This window comes from Peromyscus californicus, unplaced genomic scaffold, assembly GCF_007827085.1.
Source record: "Peromyscus californicus insignis strain IS unplaced genomic scaffold, ASM782708v3 Scaffold_20__1_contigs__length_68692818, whole genome shotgun sequence".
NCBI classification, from domain to species: domain Eukaryota; kingdom Metazoa; phylum Chordata; class Mammalia; order Rodentia; family Cricetidae; genus Peromyscus; species Peromyscus californicus.
Window position 1 is genome coordinate 38,302,793 of NW_026294503.1, and position 15,789 is coordinate 38,318,581.

The 15,789-nt window shown below is 48.2% G+C and overlaps 1 protein-coding gene across 4 annotated transcripts in view; it reads right to left on the minus strand.

Annotated features, from left to right (window-relative positions):
* Trappc9 (trafficking protein particle complex subunit 9) overlaps positions 1-15,789 on the minus strand; it is a 479,962-nt gene that overhangs the window by 333,399 nt on the left and 130,774 nt on the right. For all 4 annotated transcript variants that reach the window (XM_052747955.1, XM_052747953.1, XM_052747954.1 and 1 more), the window contains one exon: positions 14,446-14,598. In XM_052747955.1, coding sequence (XP_052603915.1) covers positions 14,446-14,598 — 153 coding nt within the window. The remainder of the gene's footprint in view (positions 1-14,445; positions 14,599-15,789) is intronic.

A 15,789-nucleotide genomic window follows, 5' to 3' on the forward strand; every position in this document is an offset into this window, starting at 1 on the left:
TGGCTATCCTGGAACTTGTATAGACCAGGCCGACCTTAAACTCACAGAGATCCACCTACCCCTGCCTCCCCAGTGCTGAGATTAAAGGCCTGCCCCACCATGCCCAGCCTAGAATTTCTTAATTTTGTTATCATTCTTTCCTTTTGGTTAGTGCTATTTTTGTCTAGGAAGTCTTTCTCTACACACAGGTCATGGAGATGCTACCCTCTGTTCCCTCTGGAAACTGTTGCTTTAATTTTACACTTAGGGTCATGACTCTCTTGAGGTAGTCTCATCCCCTCTTCCCCCTCTTCCTCACAGCTGCAGTCCCTCTACCCCACCCCCCAGAAACAGTCTCCTCTTCCCCTCACAGATATGTGTTGTATGCTTTGTGTATCCTGCTCCTCGGTCCCCGAAGCCCGAGACACAGTGCCGTGCCATCCCGTAGAGCTCTGCCCTACTGGCCTGTTCTGTGTGATGCCGAAAGGGAGCTGCTGGCTACATGTGGCAATGGGCACTTGAACGGTGCATGGTGCACCTAAGCATCTAAAGGACTGATTATTGATTTCACTTGATTTTAATTACTTTAAATTTAAGTAATTTCTCTGGTGGCTGCTGTATTGGCCAGCGCGAGTCTAGTGGGAGAGACAAAGCAATTTCACATAAATTAAAAAGTATTACAAAATGTATGGTGTTGAGTGTACGGAGAGGGGCTGGCTTAATTGAAAGGGCACAAGAAAGATTTTTCTCCAGGAGTGATGCCGGGCTAAGATTCAGAGCATGGCGAGGACTTTAGCAGGTCAAAGACTGGGGGATGACAAAAGTGGTTCTTAATGCATGTGCAGAAGCTCTGAGCAAAGAAGAAAGTGCATTTCAGGAATGTAAACATTTTTTTTGAACGGTGTAGGTGGCGGGGGGTGGGGGGTGGGGAGAAGAGACTTAAAGCTAGTTCTTAAGAGGCCTGGGCCATCGATGTGGAAGCTAATTTGTGGGGAGAAGAGATTTTGTGTGACAGCTGGGGAGTATTTTCTTTTCATAAGTTTTAAAATCAATGCCCTGCCTTGGAGCTTTGAGCCTTAAGCCTTGCTGGCTGCTTAATGAAGACACAGTGCCTTTTCCTCTCCGTTCACATGCATGGATGCAAGCCCACTGCGCGGGCTATCACAGCCTTAGGTTTGACGTTTGAGTCACACTGCCTTTTAGAGGACAACAAGCATGTGTTGTCCTAGTCCTGGGTGGGGGGAGGCTGAAACTCACCGCCCCCATCATCTTATAAACAAGGCATCCCACTTTAACCTCAAGCTGACGATACTCTGCTTTTGTTTCCCAAAATTTTTAAATCCCAAAATAACATCTGCTAATTCCGCTCTCTCTCGTGAGAATTGACATTCACTTATTTCTGTTTCTCTTCCAGTAGAGGGACATGTATAAATAACATATTAAAGAGAAAAAAAATTAGGGAGCTGGAGAGATGGCTCAAAGGTGAAGAGTACTGGCTGTTCCTCTAGCCCAGGTTTGATCCCCCAGTACCTCCATGGTAGCTCACCATCATCTGTAACGCTAATCCCAGGGGGTCTGACTCCTCAGGCTTTCTCAAGCACCCATCACACCTGTGCTACAGACATATGCACAGGCAAAACTCCCAAACACGTTTAAAAAAAAAAGATAAGCAATCAGAGTGGGAGCATCGGGATCCTATTAGCACTGTTAGGACCGTTGCTATCACTATGCAGTAACACTGTTTGCTCAGGATCAAAAGGGCAGTGAGCAGTGGAGTTGACTAGTTGTTTTCCTTCTGGAAAATTTGTTCTGGACAGATCTCATGCCTCTCACTCCTTTGAGACTTGATACAGTAGCCCTGCCCTACCCTTTCTTCCTCCACATGTCCCAGGAGGTAGCATAGATACAATGGATGGTGCCACCACCACCTAAAACAGTCAGGAAAGACAGACGAGAGCCAGCCTGAACACCTGAGGTGGGAGCCTGGCTGGCTGGGCTCTTCCCTCCTGCTGTACCCCAAAATCTATCCCAAGTGGACCTCAGGTGACACTTCCTATCCAGCCTACCCACCTGCTTAAGCAGTCTCCATCACGCTTAGCTCCTCTGGACACATGCCCAGCTTCTCCAGTGGCTTTTAAAAAAAGCCTCCTGGGATGTGGCTCCTGTGGCCTTCCTGACACTGCCACATAGTGCCCAGACTGGTGTCTGTTGAGCTCACCTCCACTCAGGCTCCGTTCAAGGGCCTGTCACACAGGTCATCCCAAGCCAATCAACCCTTGAACTTCAGCTGGGTTCGTGACACTGTCACCCCCTCCAGTAGTGAACAGTCACTGCGAGTGTCTGAAACCAGCCCTGTGCAGAAATCCAAAAAGAGACACCCTAAAGGAAGACAATATTGAGAAAGTGTAACAACACCCAGAGATGCCTTGGAGATTGACAGGAAACACCACCTCTGCAACTACAGCTCACCAGGAACAGAATCCATGTGGTGGTTTGAAAGAAAATGGCCCCCAAAGGGAATGGCACTATTAGGAGGTGTGGCTTTGTTGGGGTGGGTGTGGTCTTGTTGGAGGAAGTGTGTCACTGTGGAGGCAGGCTTTGAGGTCTCCTATGCTCAAGATACCACCCAGTGTGTCAGTCTACTTCCTGTTGCCTACATATCAACATGTAGCAGCTACCTCTCCAGAACCATGTCTGCCCGCGTGCTGCCATATCCCCACTATGACGATAATGGACTGAACCTCTGAATTGTACGTGAGCCACCACAATGAAATGTTCTCTTTATAAGAGTTGCTGTGGTCATGGTGTCTCACCACAGCAACAGAAACCCTAACTAAGGCAACCCACGAGAGTTGGAGAGGGAGTGACCAAAGCTGGGCTCAGAAGGCAGAGGGAAGAGCACAGACGCAGATCCATCATCACCAGAGACAGCATCCGACACAAAGCAGTGCCTCAGAACAGCTGCAAGAGGGTTTGGAGGGACCCGGCAAGAGGGGACTAAGGAGGGAGAGGGCACAGGCCTTGCTTTGGAGAACAATCTACGCCATTAGCAAGAGATGAATTCGAGAAGGCAAGGCTAGCGACTGGGAAAAGAGTGACTAGGTATCTGCAGCGGTTTGAATAAAAGATACTTAGCGTGCCACCCTAGGCCAAGAGGAAGAATGAGGCCACTGGAAACAGCAGACACATGTGCCAGGATCAAACGAATGAAGATAGAAAACGCATGTCATGTGCAAAAGAGGAGGAAAATGCATCTGCAAATGGCCTCTGTTGGCCTTCGAAAGAGGTCATCTGCTGACAGGAAGGAGGCTCAAAGAGGAGGGCACAGTGAGGTGACGCAATCTAGGGTTCAGTTCTCAGTGAATGAGCTAGTATCCACCAGTGGGGAGCCCAGTTGTGATCCAACATGAAGTCCCTCACAACATGGCAGGCCAGAGTCCAGGAACATTCTGTGCACAGTCACGTCACTGGCTCCTTCTCAAAAGACACCAGCAGCAGCTCCTGGGCAGAAGGGTCACCATCCTTCTATCCTCTTATACCAAGCCTGGGAAGACGACCCCCCTCCCCTCCATGGACAGGGTCATTGCACCATTAAAAAGAAAAACAAGCTGGCCGTCTGCCCTCAGACAGTAACGCTACAGTGGTTCACCTCTGTACTCATCTAGAAACAGTTTTGTTTGTTCTCCGGGGCAGGGAGGCGCAGTAAAACAAACACCCCTGTGCACAGGGCGCCAGCCCTGTCTCATGACACCAGCACCTCGTCGTGACACCTTGGACAGACTGTCCACCTGTCTCCGACTCAGCTTCCTGCTCTGTAAAGCAAACTGATTAGACGAGATGCCATCTCTAGCCCGCTCTGTTCCGTGAGGCTGAAGACTCACCCCTTTCCATACTGAATCTGAAATGCCATGTTTAATTATCAGGTCTAACAGACACTGTCGGCGGGGAATGCTGACATTTCTCTTATAAAACCAGGAACCAAAAAGCACAGAGAAAAGTAAAATAGAATTAAATAATTAATGGAGAAGGAAATCAAAAGCAGAGAACATTTCCACTGCCTGTTAGACCTAGCAACCCACCCACAGCATCAGTCCCAATAAAAATCAAACACTCATGTATCGATCCCTCCGAGAGCGCCTTGCACACAGACATGTCCTTCAGACAGAGAGGGACCTGGAGCAGCCTGCCCTGATCTTCAGATACTGCCTTTATGAAAAAACTTCAGCGGAGAAATCACTTTTCAATCTGATCAGACGAGAAAGACAATTGCTAGGCAAAAAGTATTACAACAGAGATATGTCTACCTTGTTACTTCTTTCAAAACCATTTTATTGTGAACTGCCACACTAATGGGGGAAACAACATGGAATAAATGTAGAGCTGAATGAATTCTGAGGACGCAAACACTCAAGACCAAGAACAGAATCATCTCTCTTTTACCTGAAGAAAAACAGTTAAGATCCTGCCAGCCAGCGGACAGGCTTGTTTGCCTCACAGCTATGGAAACAATAACCTCCTCTTTCCCCAAGGTCAGCCTGTGCCTGGCAGTGGGCCCCTGTCTGTCTGTCTGTCTTCATCTCCCCACTCCCTAAGCACAGAGCCATAGACACTATAATGTAGTTGCACCTGTTCATTATCAGATCTGGCATTTCAGTCTCTTTCATTTCAAATCCTTTCTTGTCTCCTTGGAGTGTGTATATGTAAAATATTAACATATTACCATCCTAATCTTTTTTTTAACAATTTCTTAGTGAAAAGCAGAAAAAGATGATGATGCAATAAGGCCATATTAGGTAGAAGAAAGAAGGGGCTCCAGTGTTTCCCCTCACACACAAACCCCTCTTCGGGGTAATGACACAAAGTTTAGATTTAAACAGAGGACAAGAGATATACATAACTAAGCAGACCTCATCAAGGTGTGAGCCTGTACATCATTCATTTGCTTGTATGGAGGCAGGATTTGTCTCACTGTCTAGCCTGGCTGGCCTGGAACGCACTGTGTGGAGCAGAATTGCCTGGAACTCACAGAGACCTGTATGCCTCTGCCTCACGAATGCTGGGATTAAAGGCATGTGCCACCATGCCAGGCCTTCACTGTAATTGTTTTTAAGAGGACAGTTCTGTGGTGTGAAGTATTTACAACACAGTGTCACCCTCACTCCCTTCCATGTCCATGGTTTCATCTTTTTCTCCCCTGACAATACACGTGAGGAAATCCCTTCACTTGACAGCAGGGTCTCCAGGAGCCTAGACTGTGTGCTACATTCCATTGGTATATTTAATGGTGTTCCTGTCCTCTTGGTCCTGTCAGGAGTCAGAGCTGGAGCACCCATCAGCCTCAGGTGTGTGACCTAGGGACAATACTCCCTCACAGGAGTGCTGTGTTCTGCCAGCAGGAAGAGCACCCTGGGGGGCTGTGTCTTATTTTGTCATGTGGGCACTGCCTCCACCCAGTCATCTCCTTAGAACTGCAAAGACGAATTTTCCATCCCATTTTCACTAGTTCTTTGGGATATTTCTACTAGGAGAGAGCCACCTCACTAGCTGTCAGAGTCTCCAGACACAGAGAGAGGAGAAGGGGAGAGCAAGTATCACTAATTATCACCTTCAAAATAACAACTTGGCTCCCGGTCATTCTCCAAAGGTGAGTGGCTGCCTCCCGCAGCGGTAGAACATGCTCACTGAAACGCAGGGATCACACTGCCGGCTCCTGGGTGCCAGGTGGCCTCCTCGGGATGGTCCCTGGTACCACATCAGTGCTGATCCCCTCAGATCATGCCCTTGCTCTGGGTTTCCAGATGTTCTCAGATCTTCTGGATCCACTTCCTGTTCCAGACTCAGAACTAGCCACTTCTCTAAGAAGCAGGAAGGGGGTGGGGGTGCCCAACACCATGCCGTGGGCATGAGCATAGCCCACTGCTGCTGAGCTGGCCAGAGCACAGGGCTGGAAGGTGGATGAGTGACAAAGAGATTGACTGATGGTTTGCTTGTTTGTTTTTTTTTTTAATAACTCATGATTTCTTACTGATACACTCAATTCAAACTCCAGGCTGCAAGACTGTTATTTGATTTCATATCCTTAAATCTGTTACCTCCTGTTTTGCACATGAGAATCCTAGTTCAAGACCAGATTCTGGTGATGGAGGTTAAAAAAAAAGTCATGAGGGACTGGGAAGATGGCTCAGTGGATAAAGCACTTGCTACGAAAGCCTGAGAATCAGAGTCTGGATCCCCAGAAAGCCATGGGCACAGCAGCCTGCAGATGAGCCCAGCACAAAGGAGGAAACGGGGAATCCCAGAACAAGCTGGCTACACAAATGGTGAATATAGTGAGCTCCGGGTTCAATGAGAAACCCTATCTGTGTATATGAAGTAAAGATCAACCAACCTTAGACCTCTACATGGACACACATGTGTGGCCCCACACATGTTGAACACACACACACTCTCTCTCGGTAGAATGCTTACTGTGTAAGTGTGAGTATCTGACTTCAATCCCCAAAATCCCCGTGTAAAAAGCCCAACGTGAAACCAACGTGTGGTTAGTTTTTTTGTCAACTTAACACAAGCTAAAGCCACCTGGGAAGATGGAACCTCCACTGGAGATCTGCCTCCACCAGGCTGGCCTGTCCACAAGCCTGTAGGGCGTGTTCTTGATTGATGACTAACATAGAAGGCTCAGCCCACCGTGTCAGTACTACCCCTGGGAAGTATAAGAAAGCAAACTGAAGCCAAGGAGAAGCATCCCTCCCTGGTCTCTGCTTCAGTTCCTGTCTCTCAGTTCCTGTCTTGAGTTTCTGCTCTAACTTCCATTGACGATGGTCTGTATTCTGTGAGGTTGAAATAACTCTTTCCTCCCCAAGATTTTATGGGTTTTTTTTTTGGGGGGGGGTTAATGTATATGGGTGTTTTGCCTGCCTGTATGTCTATGCAACACATGCACACCTAGTTCCTGTGGATGTCAGAAGAGGGCATCGGATCCACTAGACCTGGAGTTACTAATGGTCATGAAGCACCATGTGGGTGCTGGCAGTCAAACCCGAGTCCGCTGGAAGATCAGCCAATGCTCTTAACTGCTGAGCCATCTCTCCGGCCTCAGCTGGTGTTGGTCAGTGTTTAGTCATAGGAACAGAAACCTAGTTCAGATAGTATATGTTTGTAATCTCAGGGCTGGATGCACACTGGCTAGTCACCCGAGTCTCCATGGTATTCTAGGCCAGTGAGAGACTCTACCTCAAAAAAAAGGTAGATAAGCCAAGCATGGTGGGGCACATCTTTATTCCAGCACTCAGGAGGCAGAGGCAGGTAGATCTCTATGAGTTCAAGGTCAACCTGGTCTACAAAGTTTCAGGCCAGCCAAAGGTACATAGTGAGCTCCTTTCTCAAAAAAAAAATAAATAAAATAAAATAAAATGCAAAACAAAGATGGATAGCACCTGAAATATGACATCCAAGATTATCCTCTGGCTTCTACATGAGCATACGCACATATGCACAAATACATGTAAACAGGCACACATACACACATGTACCCTCACACACATGAACATACCAAAAAGTTAATCATTTACTTTACTTCACAATAATATACACTTAGGGATTCTTAATACCAATGTTAATCCTAACAATATAATTACTGACATTAGCTTACAAATTACTTGAACACACAATTTCCTCTCCCCTGGGCCTTTTAAATCAGCATGGTGTGTGCATGCTGTTGAACCAATGGCCATGACACAGTACATGTACACTATCCCTTCTAAGGCCTCCCAGATTTTGGTACTTGATGCTCACAATCCTTGTGATACTGTCTCTTTAGCTGTCTTTCCAGTCAGCCCTCTATCACAGAACCTTCAAGAAGCAAACATTGAGAGCATAATGCTTGCATTTCTGCATCCTGACAATTAATCCGGATTCCTGATTGCTGAGACTGGAGGCTCTGGACCTGAGCATCCTGGCTTCCAGTTTCATTGTGTGAGCATCTAAAAACATACTGTTCTGTTGGGTCTGGACAGATACTGCCCCTGTCAAGAGTCCAGTGATAATCAGATCTCTGTTATTTCATAAATCACTTAGCATTTTGGCCTGAAGTCTAGTAATTGTATTAGATTTCTCAGGCTCCCTGGGTCAGTGCTCTCATACACCCAGTGTGCTGTTCAATAAAAATCTCAAGGATGTACTTTCACTTTAGGAAGTTTTCTGGAATTCTGGTTTCCAGGCTGTGGCCTTCTTCTCTGGTGTCTCGTGGCAGGTGATCCAAGAGGATGCATGCATGAGATGAAGATGCATGCATGAGGTGAGGATGCACACATGAGGTGAGAATGCATGCATGAGGTGAGGATGCATGCATGAGGTGAAGATGCATGAATGAGGTAAGGATACATGCATGAGATGAAGATGCATGAATGAGGTGAGGGTGCATGCATGAGATGAAGATGCATGCATGAGGCGAGGATGCATGCATGAGGTGAAGATGCATGAATGAGGAGAGGATGCATGCATGAGGTGAAGATGCACGCATGAGGCGAGGATGCATGCATGAGTGATGCATGTGCATCTGTGCTAGGTCTTCTGTGTCATCTAAAGATGTCACTCTCCCACCATTTCCCCTTCTCATTCTCTCTCAGTTGTCCTCATCTTCATCTTCTGTGTCCCCAACACTCGCCCAAGACCAAAAGCTCTGCTTGAGTTTTGAACTCTCTCCTGAGTCCTCTCCATCCCAATGCTGAGAATTTTTTTGACTTGGAATTACATTTCTTTACAACTTGAATTGTTTCTTGGGGTCTTTTAGCTTACTTGAAAGGACTTCTCATATCTTCAGCGTGCACCCCAGCATGCTGCAAGACGTACTGCTCCCAGGGTTTCCACTGTAATGTTGCATAGGACTTGACCTTGAACCTTCCTGTTGGCCACCTTTCCTGAGCTGGTTGACAGGGACCATAAGGAGAGATGGCTCCCAGCTGCCCTGACTCCGATAAACACACATATCTTTTTCTATGTTCCATGGTGTTCTGGTCATTGGAGCTCACACTCTGCAATGAGGGGCATCGTGCCTACTCATACGCAGCTATGTCTTCTTGTCCCTTCACTATGCTACCCCACATCGATTCCTACAGCTTCTACTCAGTCGAGCCCTCATTGTCATTCTAGAACTTTCCACTCATAGGCTCCTGGAACATACAAGAACCCTCCTGTACGTGTATGTTCCAGTTGCTAGTCTGGATCTGACCAAATGAGTGGCCTCAGGCTATTCAGGGGTCGCTGGTCTGTCACCACCAGCTACCAACTTCCTGTTTCCTCTTGTGTGATGGGGAGGCCTCCCAGCTGTCAGTGGCCTTTCTGCAGTCGCTCTATTTTAGAGTCTCCAGGGGACCCTGATGTTTGCTTTCGCTACATATTTTTCCTAAGGGTATTTGGTCCTCCTGTGTTTGTTTGGTCTCCTTTATGAGGCAACCTAGAGACACACAACATCGAGGACAGCTTACCGCCATCCTCCAAGATTTCTCATCACAAACACAACATTCCAAGAAATCGGAAATTTCTGGTGGTTGTAAAGCACTTGCTGGTTGAAAGGTTGACTTCTCCTACCCTGGAGGGAGATAAATGCTGCCCCACAATCCACAGACTCAGAAAGCCACTGGCTCTGAGAATTCACTTTCAAAATCAAAACATAATAGGTCAAAGCAGTACTCCACGGCAGCAACTTTTCCTCCTTATTTTTATTTTGAAAAATATCAAACCTAGAGAAAAGCTACAAGAATAGAAATGAAGACCCATAGACCCTTCAGCGAAAGCACTAGTTTTCAATAATTTGATGTGTTTACTTTCTATATTCATATTCACACCATCTTTTCTGCCCTGAACCATATCAAAGAAAGTATAAGCATAATCATCTCTCTCCATTTAGTAGTTCTGAATGTCCTTCCTAGGAAGCAGTTCCTTCTGATGTGGTTTCATTATCACTTTCTATGTGCCTGCCATTGACACAACAGCATTACCTAATCCAGGCATATATTCCCTTTCCCTCTGTCTCAGAACCGGGCTGTGAGTAAAGATTACACAAAGCCTTTGACTGCTGTATTTTGTCAACCTCCTCTGACTCCAGTTTTCCCATTATCTTTTACAAAAATCAGGAATTGGAGTAAAGCTTACTTTGGGAATTGTTGGAAATTTTAAAAAGGGAACAGATATGGTGGCATAGGCCTATAACAACAATAACTGAGGTAGCTGAGGCAAGAGAGTCACAAATTCAAGGAGGCCTGCCTAGGCCACTTAGTGAGACCCTGTCTCAAAATTTTTAAAGGAAAGTTTTTTCAAAGGCTAGCGATATAGCGCAATGAAGTAGCTCTTATCTAACACACACAAGGCCCTACATCCGATGCCCAGCAGCCCCCCAAATAAATAAACGATAACTAAGGGGGAAGCCCTGCCTTTACACACAGCTCTGATCGTGCTCAACAGCTCTTGTGCCTCGTCCATCTGTCTGCAGCCCACACTAAAGCCAGTATTCCAACTGTGCAACGTCTATATTTACTGCTGCAAGCTCAAAAAGCTGCATCTAAATTCAGTAGCCATAGCTAATGTGAGCTCATGCCTGAAAAAGAAACTGAGTCCAGTTCCATGTTTCTGAGACTGTCCAGTTAGGAGCCACAGGGGTTCCTCTACCGGCTCCCGGGGACAACGAATAAGTCCCTGCCACTGAACTTGCAGCTGTCTCCAAAGAAGGACTGAATGCTATCTGGGAAGCCTCTCAGAAGTGCCTTGTTCTGTGATTGCTGTGTGAACAGTCCAAGCAGCCACTGACCGGTATCATTAATAACCAGGTTGCTACATCTAACTGACCAGGTAGTAAGTCAGCCTACATTTGCAAACCCCTTGGAAACCATAATTCTAGTGCTGATTTAATTTGATTTTACAAGATTGAAGCAGTTTTCCCGGATGATAAATCCCGAACTGCCTCACCCTACTGTAAACAAAGGCAGGAATTCGGCATCTCAACAAATGGGTCTGCAGAACAGTAACCTCAGGAAACCTGCCAAAGGCAAGGAGCCGAAATTTCCACCAAGAGGCCGCTGTACTCCTCAGGGACAGCTTGACACCAGTAGTCAGCAGCAGAGGGCCACCCCAGGGCCTTACTTTGGGTCTCACATGCAAATCTCAGGAAGAAGACATTTGCCTGGCCATGTCCCAGGGGTCACCATCTGAGCAAGCATTGCAGCAACAGACCTCTGAATGGAGTCTCGGGAGTGGATGACGTTCACTCGGCCAAATTCCCTCCCTGGGGGAATAAAAGTCGGGCTAGAGGTAACCCTCTGTCTAAGACTGAAAAACTCCACAGGGTGAGGCAGGTTACAAACAGACAAAAGAGAAAGAAAATCTGTCAGATTTGGTTTAGGTAGTGGTTCTAGGAATCAAGCCCATGGCTCTATGCCTTCTGGACAAGCTACTCTGCACTGAGCTACATCCCCAGCCCAAAACTGGTCCTCCCCTTCCCCACTGTGGTGGTTTGAATAGGAATGGACCCCATAGACTCATGTGTGAGAATGCTTGGCCCAAAGGGAGTGGCACTATTAGGAGGTGTGGCCTTGTTGGAGTGGGTGTGGCCTTGATGGAGGAAGTGTGTTACTGTGGAGGCAGGCTTTGAGGTCTCAGCTGCTCAAACTAGGCCTAGTGTTACTTTTACTTCTACTGCCTGCAGACCAAGATTCAGAACTCTCAGCTCCTTCTCCAGCACCACACTGGCCTGCATGCTGCCATGCTTCTCGACATGATGATAATGGACTGAACCTCTGAAACTGTAAGACCGCCCAAATTAAATGTCTTCCTTCTAAGAGCTGTCATGGTCATGGCCATGGTGTCTCTTCACAGCAATAGAAACTCTAACTATGACACTCACTTCCTCCACCTGATACCTGATGCTTGCATGTCCTGATACATTAAATTCACGAGACTGTTTCCATTTCTAGCACATCCAACACTTGTTCTCCTATCCTCACTAATAATATCAAAAAGAGTCTTCTTGCAGAACTTCAGGGATGGCATTTCAACATGGTGGGGTAGCGGGGAGCAAACTTCAGGAAGGGAGTAATGGACTCCACTCACAGTCCAAGTCCTTAATGCCTACTGTGAAGGTATGGGACGCAAGGCCCTGGTGGCAGCAGTGCCCTCACGGCATGAGGCAAACAGCAGAGCTCTCGTCTCCACTACACATGGACACATCAAGAAGATAACTGTCTTCAGGCCAAGAAGAGGACCCTCCTCAGGAACCAATCTACTGGAACCTTGATGTCAACTTCCCAGTCTCCAGACTGTGTGAGGAATGTCTACTGTTCAAGTGCTGTCTACGATATTTTTGTTGAGGTGGCCTGAGCTAAGACAGAGTTACAAGGCAAATTTTCACATAGCAACCGTTACAACAAAACCCCATGGCAGCTCATCTCTGTATCCTATGCACATGGACTTGGGATAGCCAACAATTCCTTAAAGATGTCTTTTGGGAGACAATCTTCACAAGAATAAATAGACAGGAGCACAACCTGCAACCCCACAATGAGAAGGGGGGCAGGGGAAAGAGACCTTTATTGTGTGTCATCCACACATACACCCTTGGTCCCTTCACAGCCTCGCCCCTGGGATGCGGGGCTGAGGGAGTCAAGGCCTTTGTTCCTATTCCAAAGCAAAGAGACAGACAGAAGATGAGTGACAGACAGGGTGAGGAGGGAGGGAAGGAGAGTGGAGACTGTCTTTACCTAAGTGGATGGAATGGCCTTGCAGCAAGTAGATGCTTGGCCTGAGATCTGCACGATCCAATGCAGGCCATGCAAAGCTGAGGGCAGAGCGGCTGGATTAGCCAGTACAGCTGCTGAGAGCCTGCAGAAGCAGGCTCAGCAGGCAGTCATGGGCCAAGGTCAGGTAGCTGGAGAGCGCTCACGGAGGGCAAGGTGTGGAGATAATTTCTCATGACAGAAGAATGAAACACTTAACTTCTACTTGCTCCCATTCAACACAAGAGCATTATTAATGTGCAGGGATGTTGGAGAGACTGACCTCAAAACAGCATCCCAGGGCTGAGGAGATGGTTCAGTGTGTCAGAGTCTCGCATGTAAGCATGAGGAGCTGAGTTCCGATCCCCAGTGCCACACTAAGGCTATAATTCTAGCACTGGAGGGCAGAGACAGGTGGACTCCAGGGCTCGCTGACTAGGTTCAAGTTCAGTGAGAGACCCCTTCTCAGGAGAACAAGGCAGAGAATGATTTTAAAAAAGGGACACCTGAAGTCCTGCTCTGGCCTCTACATATGTGTGCACAGAACACACATGTGCACACACAAGCACATACACAACATGCACAGAAGGATGAAACATTCCTTTCCAGAGAGACAGAGAGAGAGCTAGGCTCTGGGCCACTGTACCTGCTACCACCGTTGGGCTTTGCGGCCCACTCCTCTGTCTTCACCTCCAGGGCTCTTCCAAATAAAGCAAGCTGTAGCTAAGATACATTCCATCTACAGGGATCCGACCACTCATTCCTGTAACAGACACTGTGAACTCTTACCGTTCCTAATCCTCCCGGCCCTAGAAATGGGGTTGTGGTCACTCACGAAGGCAGAGAGTTCAGGCAGTCATCGAATTCTGGCCATAGAGCACACTGTCTCCAGTAACAGTCCTGTTGTGGACTGAATATCGGAGCCTCCTTTCAAAATTCCCATGTTGAAGCCCTATTACTCAAACCAAGTGTACTAAAGACACACTATGCGCAGGTGAAAGTGGGTAAACAAAGTCATGAGGTCAGGGCCCTCATCCAAGAGAGCAGTCTGTTCACAGAGAGAAGGAACATGAGAGAGAGACAGAGACAGAGAGAGACACAGACACAGACAGAGACTGACTCTACTATGTGTGGTCATCTTCTAGCCAGAAGATGGCCATCTGTGGGCCAGGAAAAGGACCCCAAACCCTGACCTCAGGTCTCAATCCATAAGGAGTGTCTGGTGTTTAACCTGTCATTCAGGGTCTTTACAATAGTACCCTGAGCTGACTCATACATCCCACAGGCCTCCAGTATCTGTTCTGGATCCAGGCTTCAGAACTTGACGTAAGGAATCTGTGAACCACCATCCCTAGTCAGTCTGTCCTGCTGTGATGAATTCCCACTGCCCCAGACTCCTACACAAACCGGCAGGCTCTGAGGGAGCATTTTATCACAGTTGATGAGACAGACGGCTATGGTTACACTGAAAACTGGGATTCTTACATCCCAGCAAACGACAACAGAACAGTGGGGGGGTGTGTGTGTGAAGAATCTGTTTAGGTGAAAAGCGCTCTCATTACTTCCAGACACACACAGTCACTCACAGCTAACCAAGTGGCCACCAGTCCAGGCAGCTGGAGCTAACGGCTGGCGAGCAAGCGACAAGGTGCAACGCGGACGCGCGCGTGCAATACGAACACGGACATTCGGACAGGCTCACCGTCACTCAGGTCCTGGAGGAGATTCTCCTGGCAAGAGAAGTCCAGCTTTGCCTTGATGTTGATGGTAAAAGTGGCCACCTTCCCGGGCTGCAGAGGGAACTGGGACAGTGCTTCTTCCAGCTTCCAGCTCAAGAAGTCGCCGTACAACTTTTCTGCGATGAGAACACAGGGGTGAGAAGGATGGACTCCAGGGAGCATGAGACCCGCTCGTCCCCCCAGGAGGAACAACAGCAAATGAAAACGGCCGTTTTGCAGGGTGGTGGATGGAAGGGCCGGTGCCTTCAAGAGTCACGAGACCACGGGGCGCTGCAAAGCAATGGTCCACCTAGAGACGAGGCAGAGGAGAGGGAGAGAGAGTGGGTCGTCCTTGGAGACCCCAAGCTCCAGTCCCAGGCAGTTTTAGTCCCAGGCACAGAACTGGGGGGGGAAGGCTAAGCCCACAGTGGGTGGGCAAGTGGAAGGCAGGCTCTCCCCGCCTTTACCAACAGTCCATCTGCCTAACCAGTCCCGGGCTGGGGAGAGAAAATGCCTTGGGTTTGCCACTTTTTTGACACTAACTTGAGTGTCACAGAGACTGACGATTCCTCCAAGCCAAGGTTCCTGTGCATAAAATGAAAGATACCCATCGCACCACAGGGCTGTTTCAAAGGTTAAGTGAAGTAAACTCTGCAGTTCACAAGGAGACTGTGGACTGGGAACACTGAAGCAAAGGGGCCTGAGAGAGGGAGAGGTGTGGACAGGGGAGACAGGGCCAGGCTACCTTCTAGAATGGAAATGCAGCCTCTGCCCTCCAGCTCCCTCCTGCCAGGCAGACCCCTCCCTGCTTCACAATTAGGCCTGGACTAAGACCAACAGTCAGGGTCCACACTATAGCTGCCTCGTATCTGCTGTTTGGGGCAGGTCTCACACAGCGTCACAGGGGTCCCCTCCTTACTGTTCCCCCAGATGAGATCCCAGCCAAGCCGCCTACTTTACATGGGGCCACACACAGTCTCTGCTTCTTCCTGTGGGTTCCAACTCCCCAGCCAGCCTCCGAAAACCTGAAAGCAGCCCACAGGGGCAGAACATTGCTCCCACCAAGCGGCAAAGCCTGCACAGCCCTGATGATTATTCACTCAGATTGTGACTTCACGTGGCCTATATGTGACTGGCACACTACTGCCTCTCACACCTGTCCACCATAAAATGTTAGTGTCTACCCAATGCCATACCCAGCGGTAAGAACCCTCCACCAACAAGGGGACAGGAAACCATTAAAATGGGTCCGTCCTGCCACCCAGGAAGGACGTCCTTCCTGACTTTGCTCACGCCCTCCTACCGAGGTCCCTCAGTTACAGAGGCGG